This window comes from Zea mays, chromosome 9, assembly GCF_902167145.1.
Source record: "Zea mays cultivar B73 chromosome 9, Zm-B73-REFERENCE-NAM-5.0, whole genome shotgun sequence".
In the NCBI taxonomy this organism is placed as follows: Eukaryota; Viridiplantae; Streptophyta; class Magnoliopsida; order Poales; family Poaceae; genus Zea; species Zea mays.
Genome location: NC_050104.1, coordinates 41,698,055 through 41,716,154, shown reverse-complemented (window position 1 = coordinate 41,716,154; position 18,100 = coordinate 41,698,055). Strand labels below are relative to the sequence as shown.

Below are 18,100 nucleotides of genomic sequence, written 5' to 3'. Positions count from 1 at the left end.
TACACTAAACACCGGAGCTCGACGATGTCACGGCGTAGCAGGAAATAACAACGCCACGATGGTCGGCGAGACAAGTCCGGCGATGACGAGACACTCTATGCCGTCGGGCCGAGCCGTTCTACGCGACGCTGGGCATCGAGCAGAGACCGAGCTGGAGCTAGGCGTGACACGGAAGGACAGACAGCCATCTGGGCAGCGCGCAGGCGCACGCAACGAGGGGAGCAGGAGCTAGGGACACGACAGCAGGGAGGAGCTGGAAGGTTGGGCGACCAAGCGTCGTCTCCCGCGGCGAGCACCGACGAGCAGCAGGGCATGGCCATGGATGGAGGAGCTAGAGCGCCGACAGAGGGCAGAGATGGAGCAGGGAACTCGGCCAGGAAAGGGACTCGGAACCGGGTGCGACGGCTGGACGCAGGGCGAGCCATGGAGATGGGCGCCGAGCTCCATGGATGCAGGGAGGAGGGAGGAGCTCGCAGGCTGGCTGGGGATGGAGGAGGAGAAATCCACGCGCGCCATAGAAGGGCTTCGATAGGCACAGGGCGCTGCTGGGAAATGGAGGGAGAGAAGCAAGGGGGCAGCTAGGCTCTTGGCCGACCGGAGTTGGAGGAGGAAGCCGCGGCCTGAACACCGGCGAGCCAGGCGCGGCCATGGCTGGGGAAGAGGAACAACAGGCGATTTGGAGCGCGGCGTGCTTGAAGATGGAGCAGAGGAAGCAGTGCAGAGAAGTAACGCGGGGCGTAGGGAGAGAGAAACGGGCTTGGAGGAGCTGCGCGACGACGATGACGACGACCGACGGCAGCCGCGACCAGATAAAGCTCACGCGCGCGTAAGGCTATCCGCAATCGTTACAGCTAAATTTTTCCCCCTTTATCACTTTTCCCCCCTATTTTCCCCCTATTTTTTCATCTCCCGCAGCGGTTCCCCCTAAATACTCTCCCTATACCCCAATACAACTATAAAATATCATTTTCTATATCAACTATCAATTTTTTATCTACTAACAATTACTCATGGCCCCACAGCACAGTGCTGTAGGGGATGAACAGTGATCCCCTAGATTGAGGGGGGAGAGAGAGGAGGACCGCGCGGTAGAGGGCTCTGCAGGGGGCAGCGCTGCGTGCGTGGAGGGCCCCTCTGCAGACGCCATGCAAGGGGAGAGGAGCTGCTGACGGCAACCGCTGCAGCCAGCCTAAGGGATAAGGAAGAAGAAGACTTAGAGCGGTGGGATTTTTCAGGCTGAAGGAAGCGGCAGAGATAAGCCTCACGGTAAAAGAAAAAAAATTAGGGAGACAGAGGACGACGCCAGATTTTTCTTTTGGGATTTTCTTTTCTCCTTTTCTCCATTTTTTATACCGAAAATCATAGATATTTAAGATCCCAACCTTTCTTAGCGACGTATACGGGGTAGACAGTAATCGTGACATGATTTTAAATTGGCGAATACCTTAGACTCAAATGAATTTGCACCTGTTATTTATATCCAAAGTTTTGGATTGGGCGAGACGTCGTCAGAACAAATCCGAACGGTGTGAACAACCGTATTTCAGGCGGTGTTCAATTTGATTTGAAATCAAATTATTTCATCCGCAGTCGACACCCGATTCCACGTAAACAGATAATTTATGTAGAGAATCGAATCTCAATTATAAATTCTCAGACTCGATTTTCTCGGTTGACGAGTGGAGACAGAATTATTTGCGCCGAAAACATTAGTCGACGAATTCTATTTAATTGGACCGAGATAAATCGTCCGAGTGGGTCGAGCTTCCGAATTTCGTATTCGCGTGAGCGGTGAATTTTAAATAATCACCGGACGCACCAATTTTCAGAACAAATATGTCCCGAACAGCACGAAAATTTAGGACGAGTCTGGATAGATAAAAATAAAAACGACTTCGCACTCACGACAGATGAAACAGATGCGATATTAAAATCACGATAGACGAAAATAATTAGAGTTTAGCATCTGTTTATCCACTGATATTACGTGCTTAAATCCGTACTCGTTGTCGAGCGGAATATAAACACCTAGGGTGTTAGATTCGGAGCGAAAGACTTCTAAGGGTACAGAAGCATATACCCATGTCCATATCAGCGGTAATCGTGAGACAGTTCCAAACAAGGGCGAGTGTCTCAGGATGTCGTTTTTCTAGTGGACATAACATGCATCGTCTTAGGCTAATTTAGAAATGTCCACCAATAGAGATGATGTCTGCCAGAAGAACACATAAGGTTCCATGTGCACAATTTACTTTTTCTAATGACACTGTACTATCTGAGTCTGTTGAGCGAGCGGTGGATATGTGACTTCACCCAAACAGAATTAGATGCAACCTCTTGGGTAAAACACACAGAAGCAGGTTTACCAACAAGTGGTTACGGTAAGTTCATAGCACTCGAGACGAATATGGATGTCGAATAATATCACAATTAACTTGTGTTAAGCTAGAAAATCCAAGTCCATAAAAGGTGATATACATTTGAGAAAATCACCAGCGGAGGGATCTATAGATGCGAACCTTGCAACCAGTCCATTTTATCAAGCACTAAGCATGACTCGACCTGATCACACATGCTGGAAAAGCATACGTGAGGCAATCGAGGCACGACTAGAGCGATGATTAGGTGGGTATTGGTCGACTTAACTTGATTTTTGTAGGTACTTCCTTAGGATGGTTTGAACCAAAGTGAGTTTAGACAACTCGATAAAACGATTTATAAACTCGACCTTTGATCACAATGCAGTTACAAGTTAGTCAAAATCAACTTGTTGAACTACTTTTGACATGGAGCAGGTCCTCTCAGTACCATCGGTAAGCCAAGGGTTGAGAGTTCACTCGTACTAACAGTTGATCATGCACTTGGGCAGAAATCCATTTGGTCATGTTGTTCATCCGTTTCTTCCATGCGAGATGAACAGAATAGGTTCGGGAATACATGGATTAAATAAGAGAGCGAATGAACAAACTCCTGCATTTCAGCAGCAGGGGAAATCCAATCTCCATTTTGAGAGCTAATAAGTTGTTTTCCAACACTAAAAAGCTCCAAGGCTTCACATTTACACAAAGGACGTAAAGGGAATTTGTATGAGTAGTCTCTACCAAGATCAAAAGAAATAAGACCACACATGAAAGTGGTATGCCCCTTTTGATCCAACGGAGATGATAGGTGTTGCTTGGTCACTTCGACAAACAACATAGAAATTGTTTCAAGGAAGGAGTCCACGAAAGATCACACATCAGTGTAGTTCCACAATTGATCATGACTAGAGACCTTGATACCAGCATCCGACGAGTAGCACAACCCTGTGTGCGCATTCACAGGAGGCTCTCAGTTTCACTGCGGCACCATAAGTCCTTAATCATGACAACACTACCGAACTAGCACCAATAACGAATCTTACGTAGCAAAAACATATTGTGCCAAGATAACGCATTGACATAGTCTCATAATGGATTACAACTACTAATGGTGATACCAACGCGTGCCGAGCAGCACAACCATGTGTGCGCATACACTGAAGGCCCTTGGTTTCGTCGCGACATCATCAATTTTAGTCATAACGCCATTACCAGACGTAACCAATAAGAAATTTCACGCGACACAAATGAATTGAGTAAGGGTGACAATATACAAAGAATTACTCCACCTATAAAAATAGTTACAAGTAGAGAGCCAAATAGATCATGGCCCGATGAAATGAACAAGACATGGCCATAACCTAAACTGAATGAAAGGAGTACGGTGGGAGACTGTTATTTCAGCCCCAAGCATATGTCTATGCCCATCGCAGAGATCACAAGGTCAAGGATTAAGTTGGTATGCCTTCGATAGGTATGGGGAAACCAAAGGCATCAAACTCAAGAAAATGATCAAACCTGTCTTTTCTGGGTTGGGTTGATAAAATAATGACATGATCCTCAAGAAGAGGCAAAATGGAATTAGGGATATCAGCTTGCACCAACGGAACAAGGGAATGGTTTTGAAAGGAGACATGACTTGAGATCCTTGTTTTAAACTTGGGTACACTTTATGTACAACAAAGGAAATTATCTAAGCATTCATTTACATGATTTTAGTCAAGGAGGGATAATGGTAAATTCAAATTTGGGTCTAGGTTTACCAGATAAGAACATGGCCTAATTTTGGGTTTAGGCAAACAAGTCACTAACCTTCTATCGACACATCAAGCACAAGAGCAAACACCATATAAGACCTTAATAGGTTACCTAAAGAATGGAGGACACCTATTTCATCGAAGTTCATAATTCAGCATTACACCACATTATCTACAATCAATGGTTACTGGAATAAAGATGAGAGAAGCATTTTGGGTGTATAGGTGACAAACATAATGCAACAATCAGGATACATGCTCGTCTTATTCGTCCTCACTAGTTTTTGCCAACATAATGTGGCAATAACGTTCTATCTCGGTGGCATACTTACGACTCTCACGGTATTTTGCTAATCGTCAACTACACATACGTTTTCGAGGTTAGTGTACCTGCAGAAAATTCCATCACAGCCCAATTTTCCAATGATGCAGTTCACACATGACAATTTATCACAGTTTATACTCCATACATTGCTATATGGAGGCCAGCTCATCATTAAGCGCCGAGCCACGCATAGGCGTCGTTGCCACACTTTAACCATAGGGCAACTCATTATGGTAACTCACCTTCTTACCTGAGCGTAGGTGCGTCGTTACCAGTACATTACACTTCTCAGTATTCCCATGTCTGTATACCCATACACATCCATGGGGTACTGAATTCCCGAAAAAATAAATACTCCACATCGCAGCCTTCATATATACATATGTGGAACATGTATATAATCAAGCGCCACAATTAAGCACTTCCCTAGACTGACGTTTGTTCGGTCATGCTCTCACATCTCACCTTACCTTGAGCGTCGATCCATTCAAAACTGAATGGCCTCAAAAATAACAATACACATGTATGCAATACCCCCGGTTGTGGGTTAGTGGTTTTAAACTAAGCCACCTAATAGTCCTTAATTTAGGGCTTAACAGAGGATGTCGCTAGCATTATAGTTTTTCAAAACTGTTTTTCAAAGCCAAACAATGTGTTTAGTTGAAAATAGGTTTTTTGAAACCAAAACTTTTATTTTGAAAATATGTATGTGACCGTATATACTTAATCCTACTCTGATACCAGCTGTGGCAGAACCTCCCAAGTTATTGGGCCCACATGCACCTGTCCTTGTCTCAAAGACCTCAGACAGCTATGCATGTGCACCAGATAACTTAACAGGATCCGTCCGAGTGTCCCAAGGACCCCGGATAAACCACTTACAACCAGGATCGCAAAATTAAGTAAACACAAATCACACACCAACATTTTGCAGCGGAAAATCTTATTACCAAATTTTACAAGTTACAACAAGTTTACATTGTATTTATCGGAGTGATTACAAAAGTGGTTCAAAGGAATAACTTTGAGATGTTATAAATTATTTGCAAGTTTGAAATATATGCTAGCTCAAGTGACCATCCTCAATAAGAAGTATAGAAGAATTACTTAGACTTATAAGAAGGCCGAGCCCACCGGCACTTAACACCATCAACAGCAGTACAAAACTATAACCTAAAAAACAACAGGGAATAAAACCCTGAGTATGGAATTACTCAGCAAGACTTACCCGACTAAAGAAAAGACTCTCAAGGGTATGCTGGCTAGAGGGATTCAAGGTATGGCTTATCAAGAATCAAAGACTCTGTTTTGCAGAAGAGCTTATTAGTAGTAAATCTTTATGCCAAAATTTTACTTCACAAGTTTAGTATTTTTTCCTGAATCTAGATTTGCCTAATCTAGAGTATCCACTTGTCCTAGTCTAGCTTTCTTTTAGCCAATTCATATTTCACTTGTCAACTACGATGAGTGGTCGGAGGGTAGAGTCTCTGAGAGCACCTAGAGGGGGGGTGAATAGGTGATCCCGTAAAACTTGAAACTTAATGCCACAAAACTTGATTAGAAGTTAGCACAAGAATGCCAAGTGGCTAGAGAAGAGTCTTTGCAAGACACGATAACCACAAGAAGATCAATCACAGATAGACACAGTGGTTTATCTCGTGGTTCGGCCAACTTCAACACTTGCCTAGTCCACGTTGTGGCGTCCCAACGGACGAGGGTTGCAATCAACCCCTCTCAAGCGGTCCAAAGACCCACTTGAATACCACGGTGTTTTGCTTTGCTTTACTATATCCCGTTTGCGAGGAATCTCCACAACTTGGAGCCTCTCGCCCTTACACTTTGAAGTTCACAAAGAAGCACGGAGTAAGGGAGGTATGAGCAACACACACAAGACACGAAATCAGAGTACCAACACGCACACAAGTCGCAACAAGAGCTCACAACACAACTTAGCGAGTTCACAACTCAAATGGAGCTCTAATTGCTATCGCAAAGAATCAAATGCGCGGAATCAAAGTCTTGGTGCTTAGGAATGCTTAGAGAATGCTTGGTGTACTCCTCCATGCGCCTAGGGCTCCCTTTTATAGCCCCAAGACAGCTAGGAGCTGTTGAGTGCATTCCAGGAAGGCAATTCTTGCCTTCTGTCGCTTGGCGCACCGGACAGTCCGGTGCACCACCGGACACTGTCCGGTGCGGATCTCCTTCCTTATTTGGCGAAGCCGACCGTTGGCGCTTTGGAGTCGTTGGCGCACCGAACACTGTCCGGTGCACACCGGACAGTCCGGTGCCCCCCTTTCGACCGTTGGCTCGGCCACGTGTCTCGCGCGGATCGCAAGGCCGACCGTTGGCCCGGCCGACCGTTGGCTCACCGGACAGTCCGGTGCACACCGGACAGTCCGGTGAATTATAGCCGTACGCCGTTAATCACTTCCCGAGAGCAGCAAGTTCGCCTAAGCCAGCCTGGTGCACCGGACACTGTCCGGTGCACCCAGTTCAGAGCTGACTCTAGCTGAACAAAGCCATCTTTAATTTCAACTTGATTTTTCCTGTTTCCAGCACTTAGACACAATACATTAGTCTCTAAAACAATGTACTAAGTCTGAGAAACATACCTTTATACCATATTTGTACTTTATCCACCATTTAACACTTAGGCACTTGTGTTGGACACTAAATCACCAAAATACTTAGAAATGGCCCAAGGGCACATTTCCCTTTCAATCTCCCCCTTTTTGGTGATTTATGCCAACACAATATAAAGCAAGTAGAACAAGAGCAAAATCAATCCAAATAAGAACTCAAAATTGTTTTGATTCAAATTTGGCATATATGGATCATTCTTTGCCACCACTTGGTTTGTTTTTGCAAATCAAACTCAATTTTCTATCTCTAAGTCAAACACACTTGTTGAAACATAAAGAGAGATCTTTCAAGAGAAATTGATCAAAGATTCAAAAACTCCCTCTTTTTCCCATAATTAAGCCTTCTTCCCACAAGAGACCAACTTTTGACAATAAGAGACAAATCGAAGTATTTTGACAAACAAAAACTCTAACTCTACTATTTTCAAAATTCTCAAGTGGTAGCTGATCCATTTCTTGCTTTGGCCTTATTTTCTCCCCCTTTGGCATCAAGCACCAAAACGGGATCAATTTTGGCCCTTTAACCCCATTGCCTCACCAAAATCTTCAACTAAGAGTAAAAAGGCAATAAGAGTATAGAGATGAACTTGGAATAAGTTACTCTTTCATCGGAGTGCAGTGGAAGTCTTGCATGGTCCAAGTCCACCTTTTCCCTTTCAATTCACCTTTGAGACTAAATCAAGCAAACTCAAGCACATGGTTAGTCCCAAAGAGTCAAGTTGTAACACATCTCCCCCTAAATATGTGCATTACTTGCAAATGGACTTGTAAGGTCCAGGGAGTGCTTGTACAACTTGAGCACCATAAATAAACAACAAAATGCTTAAGGAACATGATCAAGGCATAAAACACATGTATGCTATAAATCAATCCAACTTCCGCGAATCTAAGACATTTAGCTCACTACGCAACTTGCAAAGGTCTGCTCATCTAAAGGCTTGGTAAAGATATCGGCTAGCTGGTTCTCGGAGCTAACATGAAACACTTCGATGCCGGATGTCTATGTGCTTTGTGCGGCTGTGTTCAACAGGATTATCCGCCATGCGGATAGCACTCTCATTATCACATAGGAGTGGGACTTTGCTCAAATTGTAGCCAAAGTCCCTGAGGGTTTGCCTCATCCAAAGTAGTTGTGCGCAACACTGTCCTGCGGCAACGTACTCGGCCTCAGCGGTGGATAGGGCAACGGAAGTTTGTTTCTTAGAACTCCATGACACCAGGGACCTTCCTAAGAATTGGCACGTCCCCGATGTACTCTTCCTATCGACCTTACATCCAGCATAATCGGAGTCTGAGTATCCAATCAAGTCAAATGTAGACCCCTTTGGATACCAGATCCCGAAGCAAGGCGTAGCGACTAAATATCTAAGAATTCGCTTCACCGCCACTAAGTGTCATTCTCTTGGATCAGATTGAAATCTAGCACACATGCATACACTAAGCATAATATCCGGTCTACTAGCACATAAATAAAGTAAAGACCCTATCATAGACCGGTATGCCTTTTGATCAACGAACTTACCTCCTTTGTTGAGGTCGGTGTGTCCGTCGGTTCCCATTGTAGTCTTTGCGGGCTTGGCGTCCTTCATCCCAAACCGCTTGATCAAGTCTTGCGTGTACTTCGTTTGGGAGATGAAGGTCCCATCCTTGAGTTGCCTCACTTGGAACCCAAGGAAATAGCTTAACTCGCCCATCATCGACATCTCAAACTTTTGAGTCATCACCCTGCTAAACTCTTCACAAGACTTTTGATTAGTAGAACCAAATATTATGTCATCGACATAAATTTGGCACACAAAAAGATCACCATCACAAGTCTTAGTAAAAAGAGTTGGATCGGCTTTCCCAACCTTGAAAGCATTAGCAATTAAAAAGTCTCTAAGGCATTCATACCATGCTCTTGGGGCTTGCTTAAGTCCATAGAGCGCCTTAGAGAGCTTACACACGTGGTCGGGGTACCGTTCATCCTCGAAGCCAGGGGGTTGCTCCACGTACACCTCCTCCTTGATTGGCCCGTTGAGGAAAGCGCTCTTCACATCCATTTGGAACAACCTGAAAGAATGGTGAGCGGCATATGCTTGCAAAATGCGAATGGACTCTAGCCTAGCCACAGGAGCAAAAGTCTCCTCAAAGTCCAAACCTGGGACTTGGGCATAACCTTTTGCCACAAGTCTAGCCTTGTTCCTTGTCACCACCCCGTGCTCGTCTTGTTTGTTGCGAAACACCCACTTGGTTCCCACAACATTTTGCTTGGGACGAGGCACCAGTGTCCAAACTTCATTTCTCTTGAAGTTATTGAGCTCCTCTTGCATGGCCAACACCCAGTCCGGATCTAGCAAGGCCTCCTCTACCCTGAAAGGCTCAATAGAAGAGACAAAGGAGTAATGCTCACAAAAAATAACTAATCGAGATCGAGTAGTTACTCCCTTGCTAATGTCACCCAAAATTTGGTCGACGGGATGATCCCTTTGAATCATCGCTAGGACTTGAGTTGGAGGTGCCGGTTGTGCTTCTTCCTCCATTACTTGATCATCTTGTGCTCCCCCTTGATCACACGCCTCCTCTTGATGAACCTGTTCATCTTCTTGAGTTGGGGGATGCACCATTGTTGAGGAAGAAGGTTGATCTTGCTCCTTTTGTTCCATTGGCCTCACATCTCCAATCGCCATGGTGCGCATTGCGGCCGTTGGAACGTCTTCTTCATCTACATCATCAAGATCAACAACTTGCTCTCTTGGAGAGCCATTACTCTCATCAAATACAACGTTGCTAGAGACTTCAACCAAACCCGATGATTTGTTGAAGACCCTATACGCCTTTGTATTTGAGTCATAACCTAACAAAAACCCTTCTACGGCTTTGGGAGAAAATTTGGAATTCCTACCCTTCTTCACTAGAATGTAGCATTTACTCCCAAAAACTCGAAAATACGAAACATTGGGTTTGTTACCGGTTAGTAGCTCATACGAAGTCTTCTTGAGGAGGCGATGAAGGTAGACCCGGTTGATGGCGTGGCAAGCCGTGTTCACGGCTTCCGACCAAAAGCGCTCGGGGGTCTTGAACTCTCCAAGCATCGTCCTCGCCATGTCTATAAGCGTCCTGTTCTTTCTCTCTACCACACCATTTTGCTGTGGTGTGTAGGGAGCGGAGAACTCGTGCTTGATTCCTTCCTCCTCAAGATACTCCTCCACTTGAAGGTTCTTGAACTCGGACCCATTGTCGCTTCTTATCTTCTTCACCTTGAGCTCAAACTCGTTTTGAGCTCTCCTTAGGAAGCGCTTGAGGGTCCCTTGGGTTTCAGATTTATCCTGCAAAAAGAATACCCAAGTGAAGCGGGAAACATCATCAACTATAACAAGACCATACTTACTTCCTCCTATGCTCAGATAGGCGATGGGTCTGAAGAGGTCCATATGAAGTAACTCCAGGGGTCTTGATGTTGTCATCACATTTTTGGCATGATGAGAGCTTCCCACCTGTTTCCCTGCTTGACAAGCTGCACAAGGTCTATCTTTTTCGAAAGTAACATTAGTTAGACCTATCACGTGTTCTCCCTTTAGAAGCTTGTGAAGGTTCTTCATCCCCACATGTGCTAGGCGGCGATGCCACAGCCAGCCCATGCTAGTCTTAGCAATTAAGCATGCATCTAGACCGGCCTCCTCTTTTGCAAAATCAACTAAATAGAGTTTGCCGTCTAATACACCCTTAAAAGCTAATGAACCATCACTTCTTCTAAAGACAGACACATCTACATTTGTGAATAAACAGTTATATCCCATATTACATAATTGACTCACAGACAACAAGTTATATCCAAGCGACTCAACTAAGAACACATTAGAAATAGAGTGCTCGGATGAAATAGCAATTTTTCCTAACCCTTTCACCTTGCCTTGGTTCCCATCACCGAATATGATTGAATCTTGGGGATCCTTGTTCTTGACGTAGGAAGAGAACATCCTCTTTTCCCTCGTCATGTGGTTTGTGCATCCGCTGTCGATAATCCAGCTTGAGCCCCCGGATGCATAAACCTGCAAGGCAATTTAGGCTTGGGTCTTAGGTACCCAACTCATGTTGGGTCCTACAAGGTTAGTACAAATAGCTTTAGGGACCCAAATGCTTGTTTTATCTCCCTTGCATTTTGCCCCTAATTTTCTAGCAACTACCTTCTTATCCTTTCTACAAATAGCAAAGGAAGCATTTAAAGCATGATAAATTGTAGAAGGTTCACTATTTGTTTTCCTAGGCATATGAACAACATTTCTTCTAGGCATGCGATTAATAGCATTTCTCCTAGCTAAATTTCTATCATGCATAATAGAAGAACTAGAAGCAACCATAGCATGAGAATCAAGAGCATCGTAACTTCTATAAACATTTCTAGAATGTCTCCTATCATGATACATGAAGGCATGGTTCTTTTGAGCACTACTAGCCATAGGGGCCTTCCCTTTCTCCTTGGCGGAGATGGAAGCCTTATGGCTTGTTAAGTTCTTGACTTCCCTCTTGAAACCAAGACCATCCTTAATTGAGGGGTGTCTACCAATCGTGTAGGCATCCCTTGCAAATTTTAGCTTGTCAAATTCACTCTTGCTAGTCTTAAGTTGAGCATTAAGACTAGCCACTTCATCATTTAATTTAGAAATGCAAGTTGGGTGTTCACTACAAGCATCAACATTAAAATCTTTGCACCTATTGCAAATTATAACATGTTCTACACAAGAGTTAGATTTATTTGCTGCTACTAGTTTAGCATTTAAATCATCATTAACACCTTTTAGAGTAGAAATGGTTTCATGGCAAGTAGATAGTTCACACGAAAGCATTTCATTCCTTTTAACTTCTAGAGCAAGAGAATTTTGTGCACTAACAAATTTATCATGCTCTTCATACAAAAGATCCTCTTGCTTTTCTAATAACCTATTCTTATCATTCAAGGCATCAATTAATTCATTAATTTTATCAACCTTGGTTCTATCTAGGCCTTTGAATAAACATGAATAATCTATTTCATCATCATCACTAGACTCATCCTCACTTGAAGAAGCATAAGTACTAGTATTACGAGTGCTTACCTTCTTTTCCCTTGCCATGAGGCAAGTGTGATGCTCGTTGGGGAAGAGGGATGACTTGTTGAAGGCGGTGGCGGCGAGTCCTTCGTTGTCGGAGTCAGACGAGGAGCACTCTGAATCCCACTCCTTTCCAAGATGTGCCTCGCCCTTCGCCTTCTTGTAGTTCTTCTTCTTTTCCCACTTTCCACTCTTCTTTTCCTAGTCACTATCATTATCGGGACAATTAGCAATAAAATGACCAATCTTACCACATTTGAAGCAGGAGCGCTTCCCTTTCGTCTTGTTCTTATTGGGGTGCTCCTTGCGACCCTTTAGCGCTGTCTTGAACCGCTTGATGATGAGAGCCATCTCTTCATCATTAAGCTCGGCTGCCTCAACTTGCACCACCTTGCTAGGTAGTGCCTCCTTGCTCCTTGTTGCCTTGAGAGCAATAGTTTGAGGTTCTTGGATTGGGCCATTTAATGCATCATCCACGTATCTTGCCTCCTTGATCATCATCCGCCCGCTTACAAATTTCCCAAGAATTTCTTCGGGCGACATCTTGGTGTACCTAGGATTTTCACGAATATTGTTTACCAGATGTGGATCAAGTACAGTAAAGGACCTTAGCATTAGGCGGACGACGTCGTGGTCCGTCCATCGCGTGCTTCCATAGCTCCTTATCTTGTTGACGAGGGTTTTTAGCCTGTTGTACGTCTGGGTTGGCTCCTCCCCTCTTATCATCGCGAATCTCCCGAGTTCGCCTTCCACCAACTCCATCTTGGCGAGCATGGTGACGTCCTTCCCCTCATGTGAGATCTTGAGGGTGTCCCAGATCTGCTTGGCATTGTCCAAGCCGCTCACCTTATGATACTCGTCCCTAAACAATGAGGCTAACAACACAGTAGTAGCTTGTGCATTTTTATGAATCTGTTCATTGATAAACAAAGGACTATACGAGCTATCAAATTTCATTCCACTCTCTACTATCTCTCATATACTAGGATGGAGAGAGAACAAGTGACTACGCATTTTGTGACTCCAAAATCCGTAGTCCTCTCCATCAAAATGAGGAGGTTTACCAAGTGGAATGGAGAGTAAATGAGCATTGGTACTTTGAGGAATACGAGAATAATCAAAAGAGAAGTTTGAATGAACCATCTTCTTATTCTCGTAGACGTTGTCGTCGTCCTTTTGGGAAGAAGAGGACTCGTCGCTGTCGTCGTAGTAGACGATCTCCTTGATGCGCCTCGTCTTCTTCTTCTTCCCATCTCTTTGTTTGTGGCCCGAGCCCGAGTCGGTAGGCTTGTCATCTTTAGGCTCGTTGATGAAGGACTCCTTCTCCTTATCGTTGACCACCATCCCCTTGCCCCTAGGATCCATCTCTTCGGGCGGTTAGTCCCTTTCTTAAAGAGAACGGCTCTGATACCAATTGAGAGCACCTAGAGGGGGGTGAATAGGTGATCCTGTAAAACTTGAAACTTAATGCCACAAAACTTGATTAGGAGTTAGTACAAGAATGCCAAGTGGCTAGAGAAGAGTCTTTGCAAGACACGATAACCACAAGAAGATCAATCACAGATAGACACAGTGGTTTATCCCGTGGTTCGGCCAAGTTCAACATTTGCCTAGTCCACGTTGTGGCGTCCCAACGGACGAGGGTTGCAATCAACCCCTCTCAAGCGGTCCAAAGACCCACTTGAATACCACGGTGTTTTGCTTTGCTTTACTATATCCCGTTTGCGAGGAATCTCCACAACTTGGAGCCTCTCGCCCTTACACTTTGAAGTTCACAAAGAAGCACAGAGTAAGGGAGGGATGAGCAACACACACAAGACACGAAATCAGAGTACCAACACGCACACAAGTCGCAACAAGAGCTCACAACACAACTTAGCGAGTTCACAACTCAAATGGAGCTCTAATTGCTATTGCAAAGAATCAAATGCGCGGAATCGAAGTCTTGGTGCTTAGGAATGCTTAGAGAATGCTTGGTGTACTCCTCCATGCGCCTAGGGCTCCCTTTTATAGCCCCAAGGCAGCTAGGAGTCGTTGAGTGCATTCCAGGAAGGCAATTCTTGCCTTCTGTCGCCTGGCGCACCGGACAGTCCGGTGCACCACCGGACACTGTCCGGTGTGGATCTCCTTCCTTATTTGGCGAAGCCGACCGTTGGTGCTTTGGAGCCGTTGGCGCACCAGACACTGTCCGGTGCACACCGGACAGTCCGGTGCCCCCCTTCCGACCGTTGGCTCGGCCACGTGTCTCGCGCGGATTGCGCGGCCGACCGTTGGCCCGGCCGACCGTTGGCTCACCGGACAGTCCGGTGCACACCGGACAGTCCGGTGAATTATAGCCGTACGCCGTTAATCACTTCCCGAGAGCAGCAAGTTCGCCTGAGCCAGCCTGGCACACCGGACACTGTCCGGTGCACCCAGTTCAGAGCTGACTCTGGCTGAACAAAGCCATCTTTAATTTCAACTTGATTTTTCCTGTTTCCAGCACTTAGACACAATACATTAGTCTCTAAAACAATGTACTAAGTCTGAGAAACATACCTTTATACTTGATTTGTACTTTAACCACCATTTAACACTTAGGCACTTGTGTTGGACACTAAATCACCAAAATACTTAGAAATGGCCCAAGGGCACATTTCCCTTTCAGTCTCCATGACCGAGGAGCAACGACGATTCGAACCGATTATACCCAGCTGGGGATCCCTAACCACATGACATATGTAGCACTTAATCCTTGCATTTGTCAACCGTTCCCACAGATCATCCACAACGTGAACCGGTCCGCGCTACCCGGGAGCACAGTACTCCTCCATCCAGCCTCTAGCCAGGAGGGTACACGCTACTCCCACCATCTCCCACGCCCAGTGCGTGGTTGTCTTTTCACGTATGGAATAGCCTGGTTCAGGCTTACCAGAGCATGTGGCTAGTTGCAAGGTTTCCACCGCAACCGGCCTACATCGAACGGTCCTTAATCGACACAGACGGGCGACCACGTCCGCTCAGCGTCTGGTCTAGATGTATTCAAACCATTTTCCCATTTTTGGTACCCGACAGGGGTACTCTTTTCCAAATGATGAACCCACTCCGGCCGAAGTGGAATCATCACCATAAGTTTGCTTTGATTTTTGAAACGAAAGGCCCATAACCAATGTTCCACAATCATTCTTTTTGAAAACAAATGATTTTTCAGTTTCTTAGCAGGGCTAAGCATTATCAGTTCTTTTTATAAAACCGGGATTAAGGAGTTTCCAAGGAATGGTAATGCATCAATTGTTTATCACACAACTCCTATCACCTAATGCATCAGATAAGGTGAAAAAGCATTTAAAACACAAGGAAGGGGCAAATGCACCGGGGCTTGCCTGGGTAACACTAAGTTAGTGTTTGTTAGACGATGTCCACTTGATGACCATCCTTTGTCTTGGCATTCATCAGATTATCCATATTCAGGTTCGTCCGACTGACGACGTTGTCTTGCGGAGATGTCCAATCTCTGCATTATCCTGGGTCGACTTGGGGTCGTCTTCCACATTACGCGATCAATGATCGTACCTAATTGAAATGCACGATGCACATGAATGCATATTAACAGAAATAGCACAAATCTAAATAGTGCTATACGATAGCGCATTAAACACCTAGTGGCAAGGCGTTGTACAATTTTATACTAAAACACTAGTTATCGATGTACGACTGAGCGCAATAAGTACGCTTCTCTAGATTAACCGAATCTAACGCAAACATCATGAAATAACAAACAATACATATTTAATATAATTAGCCTAAACACAACTTATCAGCTAATTAATTAGAACACTAAACCTATCCTACTCATCACCTACACATCTCATATGTATATAAACCAATACACTATATACGATGAAGCATTTTAATAAACAATTAATACAACCACAACGCACGGTTACTACCGTCCAGAGAACTGACGCAACTAATATAACTAATTAATCCAAACCTTGAACTAATAATAAAAACTAGCGAACCAGTGTACTATTACTACTCGATACAAAATTCGTGAGAACGGCGATGATTTCAGTTCATACTATCCATCAAACCTTAAGCATGCGATGAACAACGTCCTTCCCGTCATCGCCCAACAGCTAGAATTTCACTTCTATCATCGACTCCCTAATATCACACACCCTAACGACGTAATAACGAATCTAGCCATAATTACCAAGTGCACACCTCGCATTACTAGTATTTCTAACTTAATTGTATACGTATACGAAGTGTCTTATTTTACGATCATAAAACCGATAATAAAAATAGTGAATCGGTTCACCACATCACAACTCGATTTGGTAGTTGCCTGACGACGGCCTTCAGCTGAAGTCCTCGATCGCACATCTGACGAGCGTGACCGACGAGCTAAGGCTGAGGCGAAGCTTGACGACGAGATCGAATAGGGGATGGTGAGCAAGAGGCAGCGACCAAAGACCGAAGCACATAGCACGGCGGACATACTTAGCCACGGCGAGGCCGACCGACGAGGGAGAACAAGAAACACGACGGTGAGTCGATGAGCTGAAGATTGGGAGCGACAGCCGGTGAGGAGCTTATCTCCAAAGAGCCGCGCGAGGGAAGCTAAAAATTAATCCGACAGTGGTTCCGCGGCAAACAATGGCCGGGTCTGAGGGGCCAGCAATTACTTGAACATGGTTGACGGCGAGGTCTGCCGGTAGAGAATATCGGCACACATCGCGACACGACGAACACGCAGAGTTTCAAAATCACGCGCGTGAGACCAGGCCGGAACTAAGGACAAGCGAACAGAGAGGAACATGTCTGGGAGTTCAACAGCGATGGGGATGCTGATGCCGCGGATGTGAACACGACCACCGCATACCGCGCGAGGACATGGAAGTCAGAGCGACAACGACGCAGTGACCTCGACACTAAACACCGGAGCTCGACGATGTCACAGCGTAGCAGGAAATAACAACGCCACGATGGTCGGCGAGACAAGTCCGGCGATGACGAGACACTCTATGCCGTCGGGCCGAGCCATGCTGCGCGACGCTGGGCATCGAGCAGAGATCGAGCTGGAGCTAGGCATGACACGGAAGGACAGACAGCCATCTGGGCAGCGCGCAGGCGCACGCATAGGGGCGGAGTCAGGATTACGATATAAGGGGGGCCGGTCAATTCATCAATACTATATGATAAAAATATTGTATAATGTTATCAAGTTTAAGCACTCGATATGAAATAAGAATTCTAGATCTTTATAAATTATTTTAGTGCATGAGTCCATTTTCTAGCTAATTGATATATTGAACTAAAGTTGTGACGCAAGAACAATACCAAAATAATAAAGACGATATAACGATGAATATCCGACTAATGAGATTTAACTTTTATATAATGGCTCTAGTATTCATGCGGCCACTAACAAATTTTTGAGAAAATTCAAAAATCTAACTAGCCTCGAGGATCCATGAAAATTTGTCAACCTACATCGGTACATGTCAAATTTATTGTGTACACATCAACTATCAGGTGACAACTTTAGTTGAAATTTGTAGATTTTATTATTCACAAGATCTAATGTAGTATGTATATAAGTTGTTGGCGCTCATTCTGTTGCTTCGCGTGATCACCTTCTTTGGGCTTTGGTTGTGGGGCTATGACAGAGGCAAGTCAAGTGGTTAGTGGCAATCAACAGTTACCTAACCAGACGATATGATGAATCATAAAGGGGTGGGGTTCAGATATCAGTGTCTACAAGCGAATTAGGTTTAACGTTACATGCATCGATTGATCATTCAACAAATATTATATCTTATATTCTTTATCTACTTTATACTTTAATTGGCATACTACAATAGAGTTATGGATCATGTATTACCAACCACTTTATTAAATCTTTGATTAATTATGCTGCACAAAATTTAGATTATATATATTTAGATACATAAAATTTAGA

At 44.6% G+C, this 18,100-nt stretch overlaps 1 protein-coding gene across 1 annotated transcript; it reads right to left on the bottom strand.

Annotated features, from left to right (window-relative positions):
* Positions 1 to 228: 228 nt before the first annotated feature.
* LOC109942509 (uncharacterized) lies at positions 229 to 3,561 on the bottom strand. The gene is given in 3 exon segments (XM_020544573.1): positions 229 to 309; positions 311 to 832; positions 3,517 to 3,561. Coding segments are annotated over 3 exon segments (648 nt in total).
* Between the last annotated feature and the right edge of the window lie 14,539 nt (positions 3,562 to 18,100).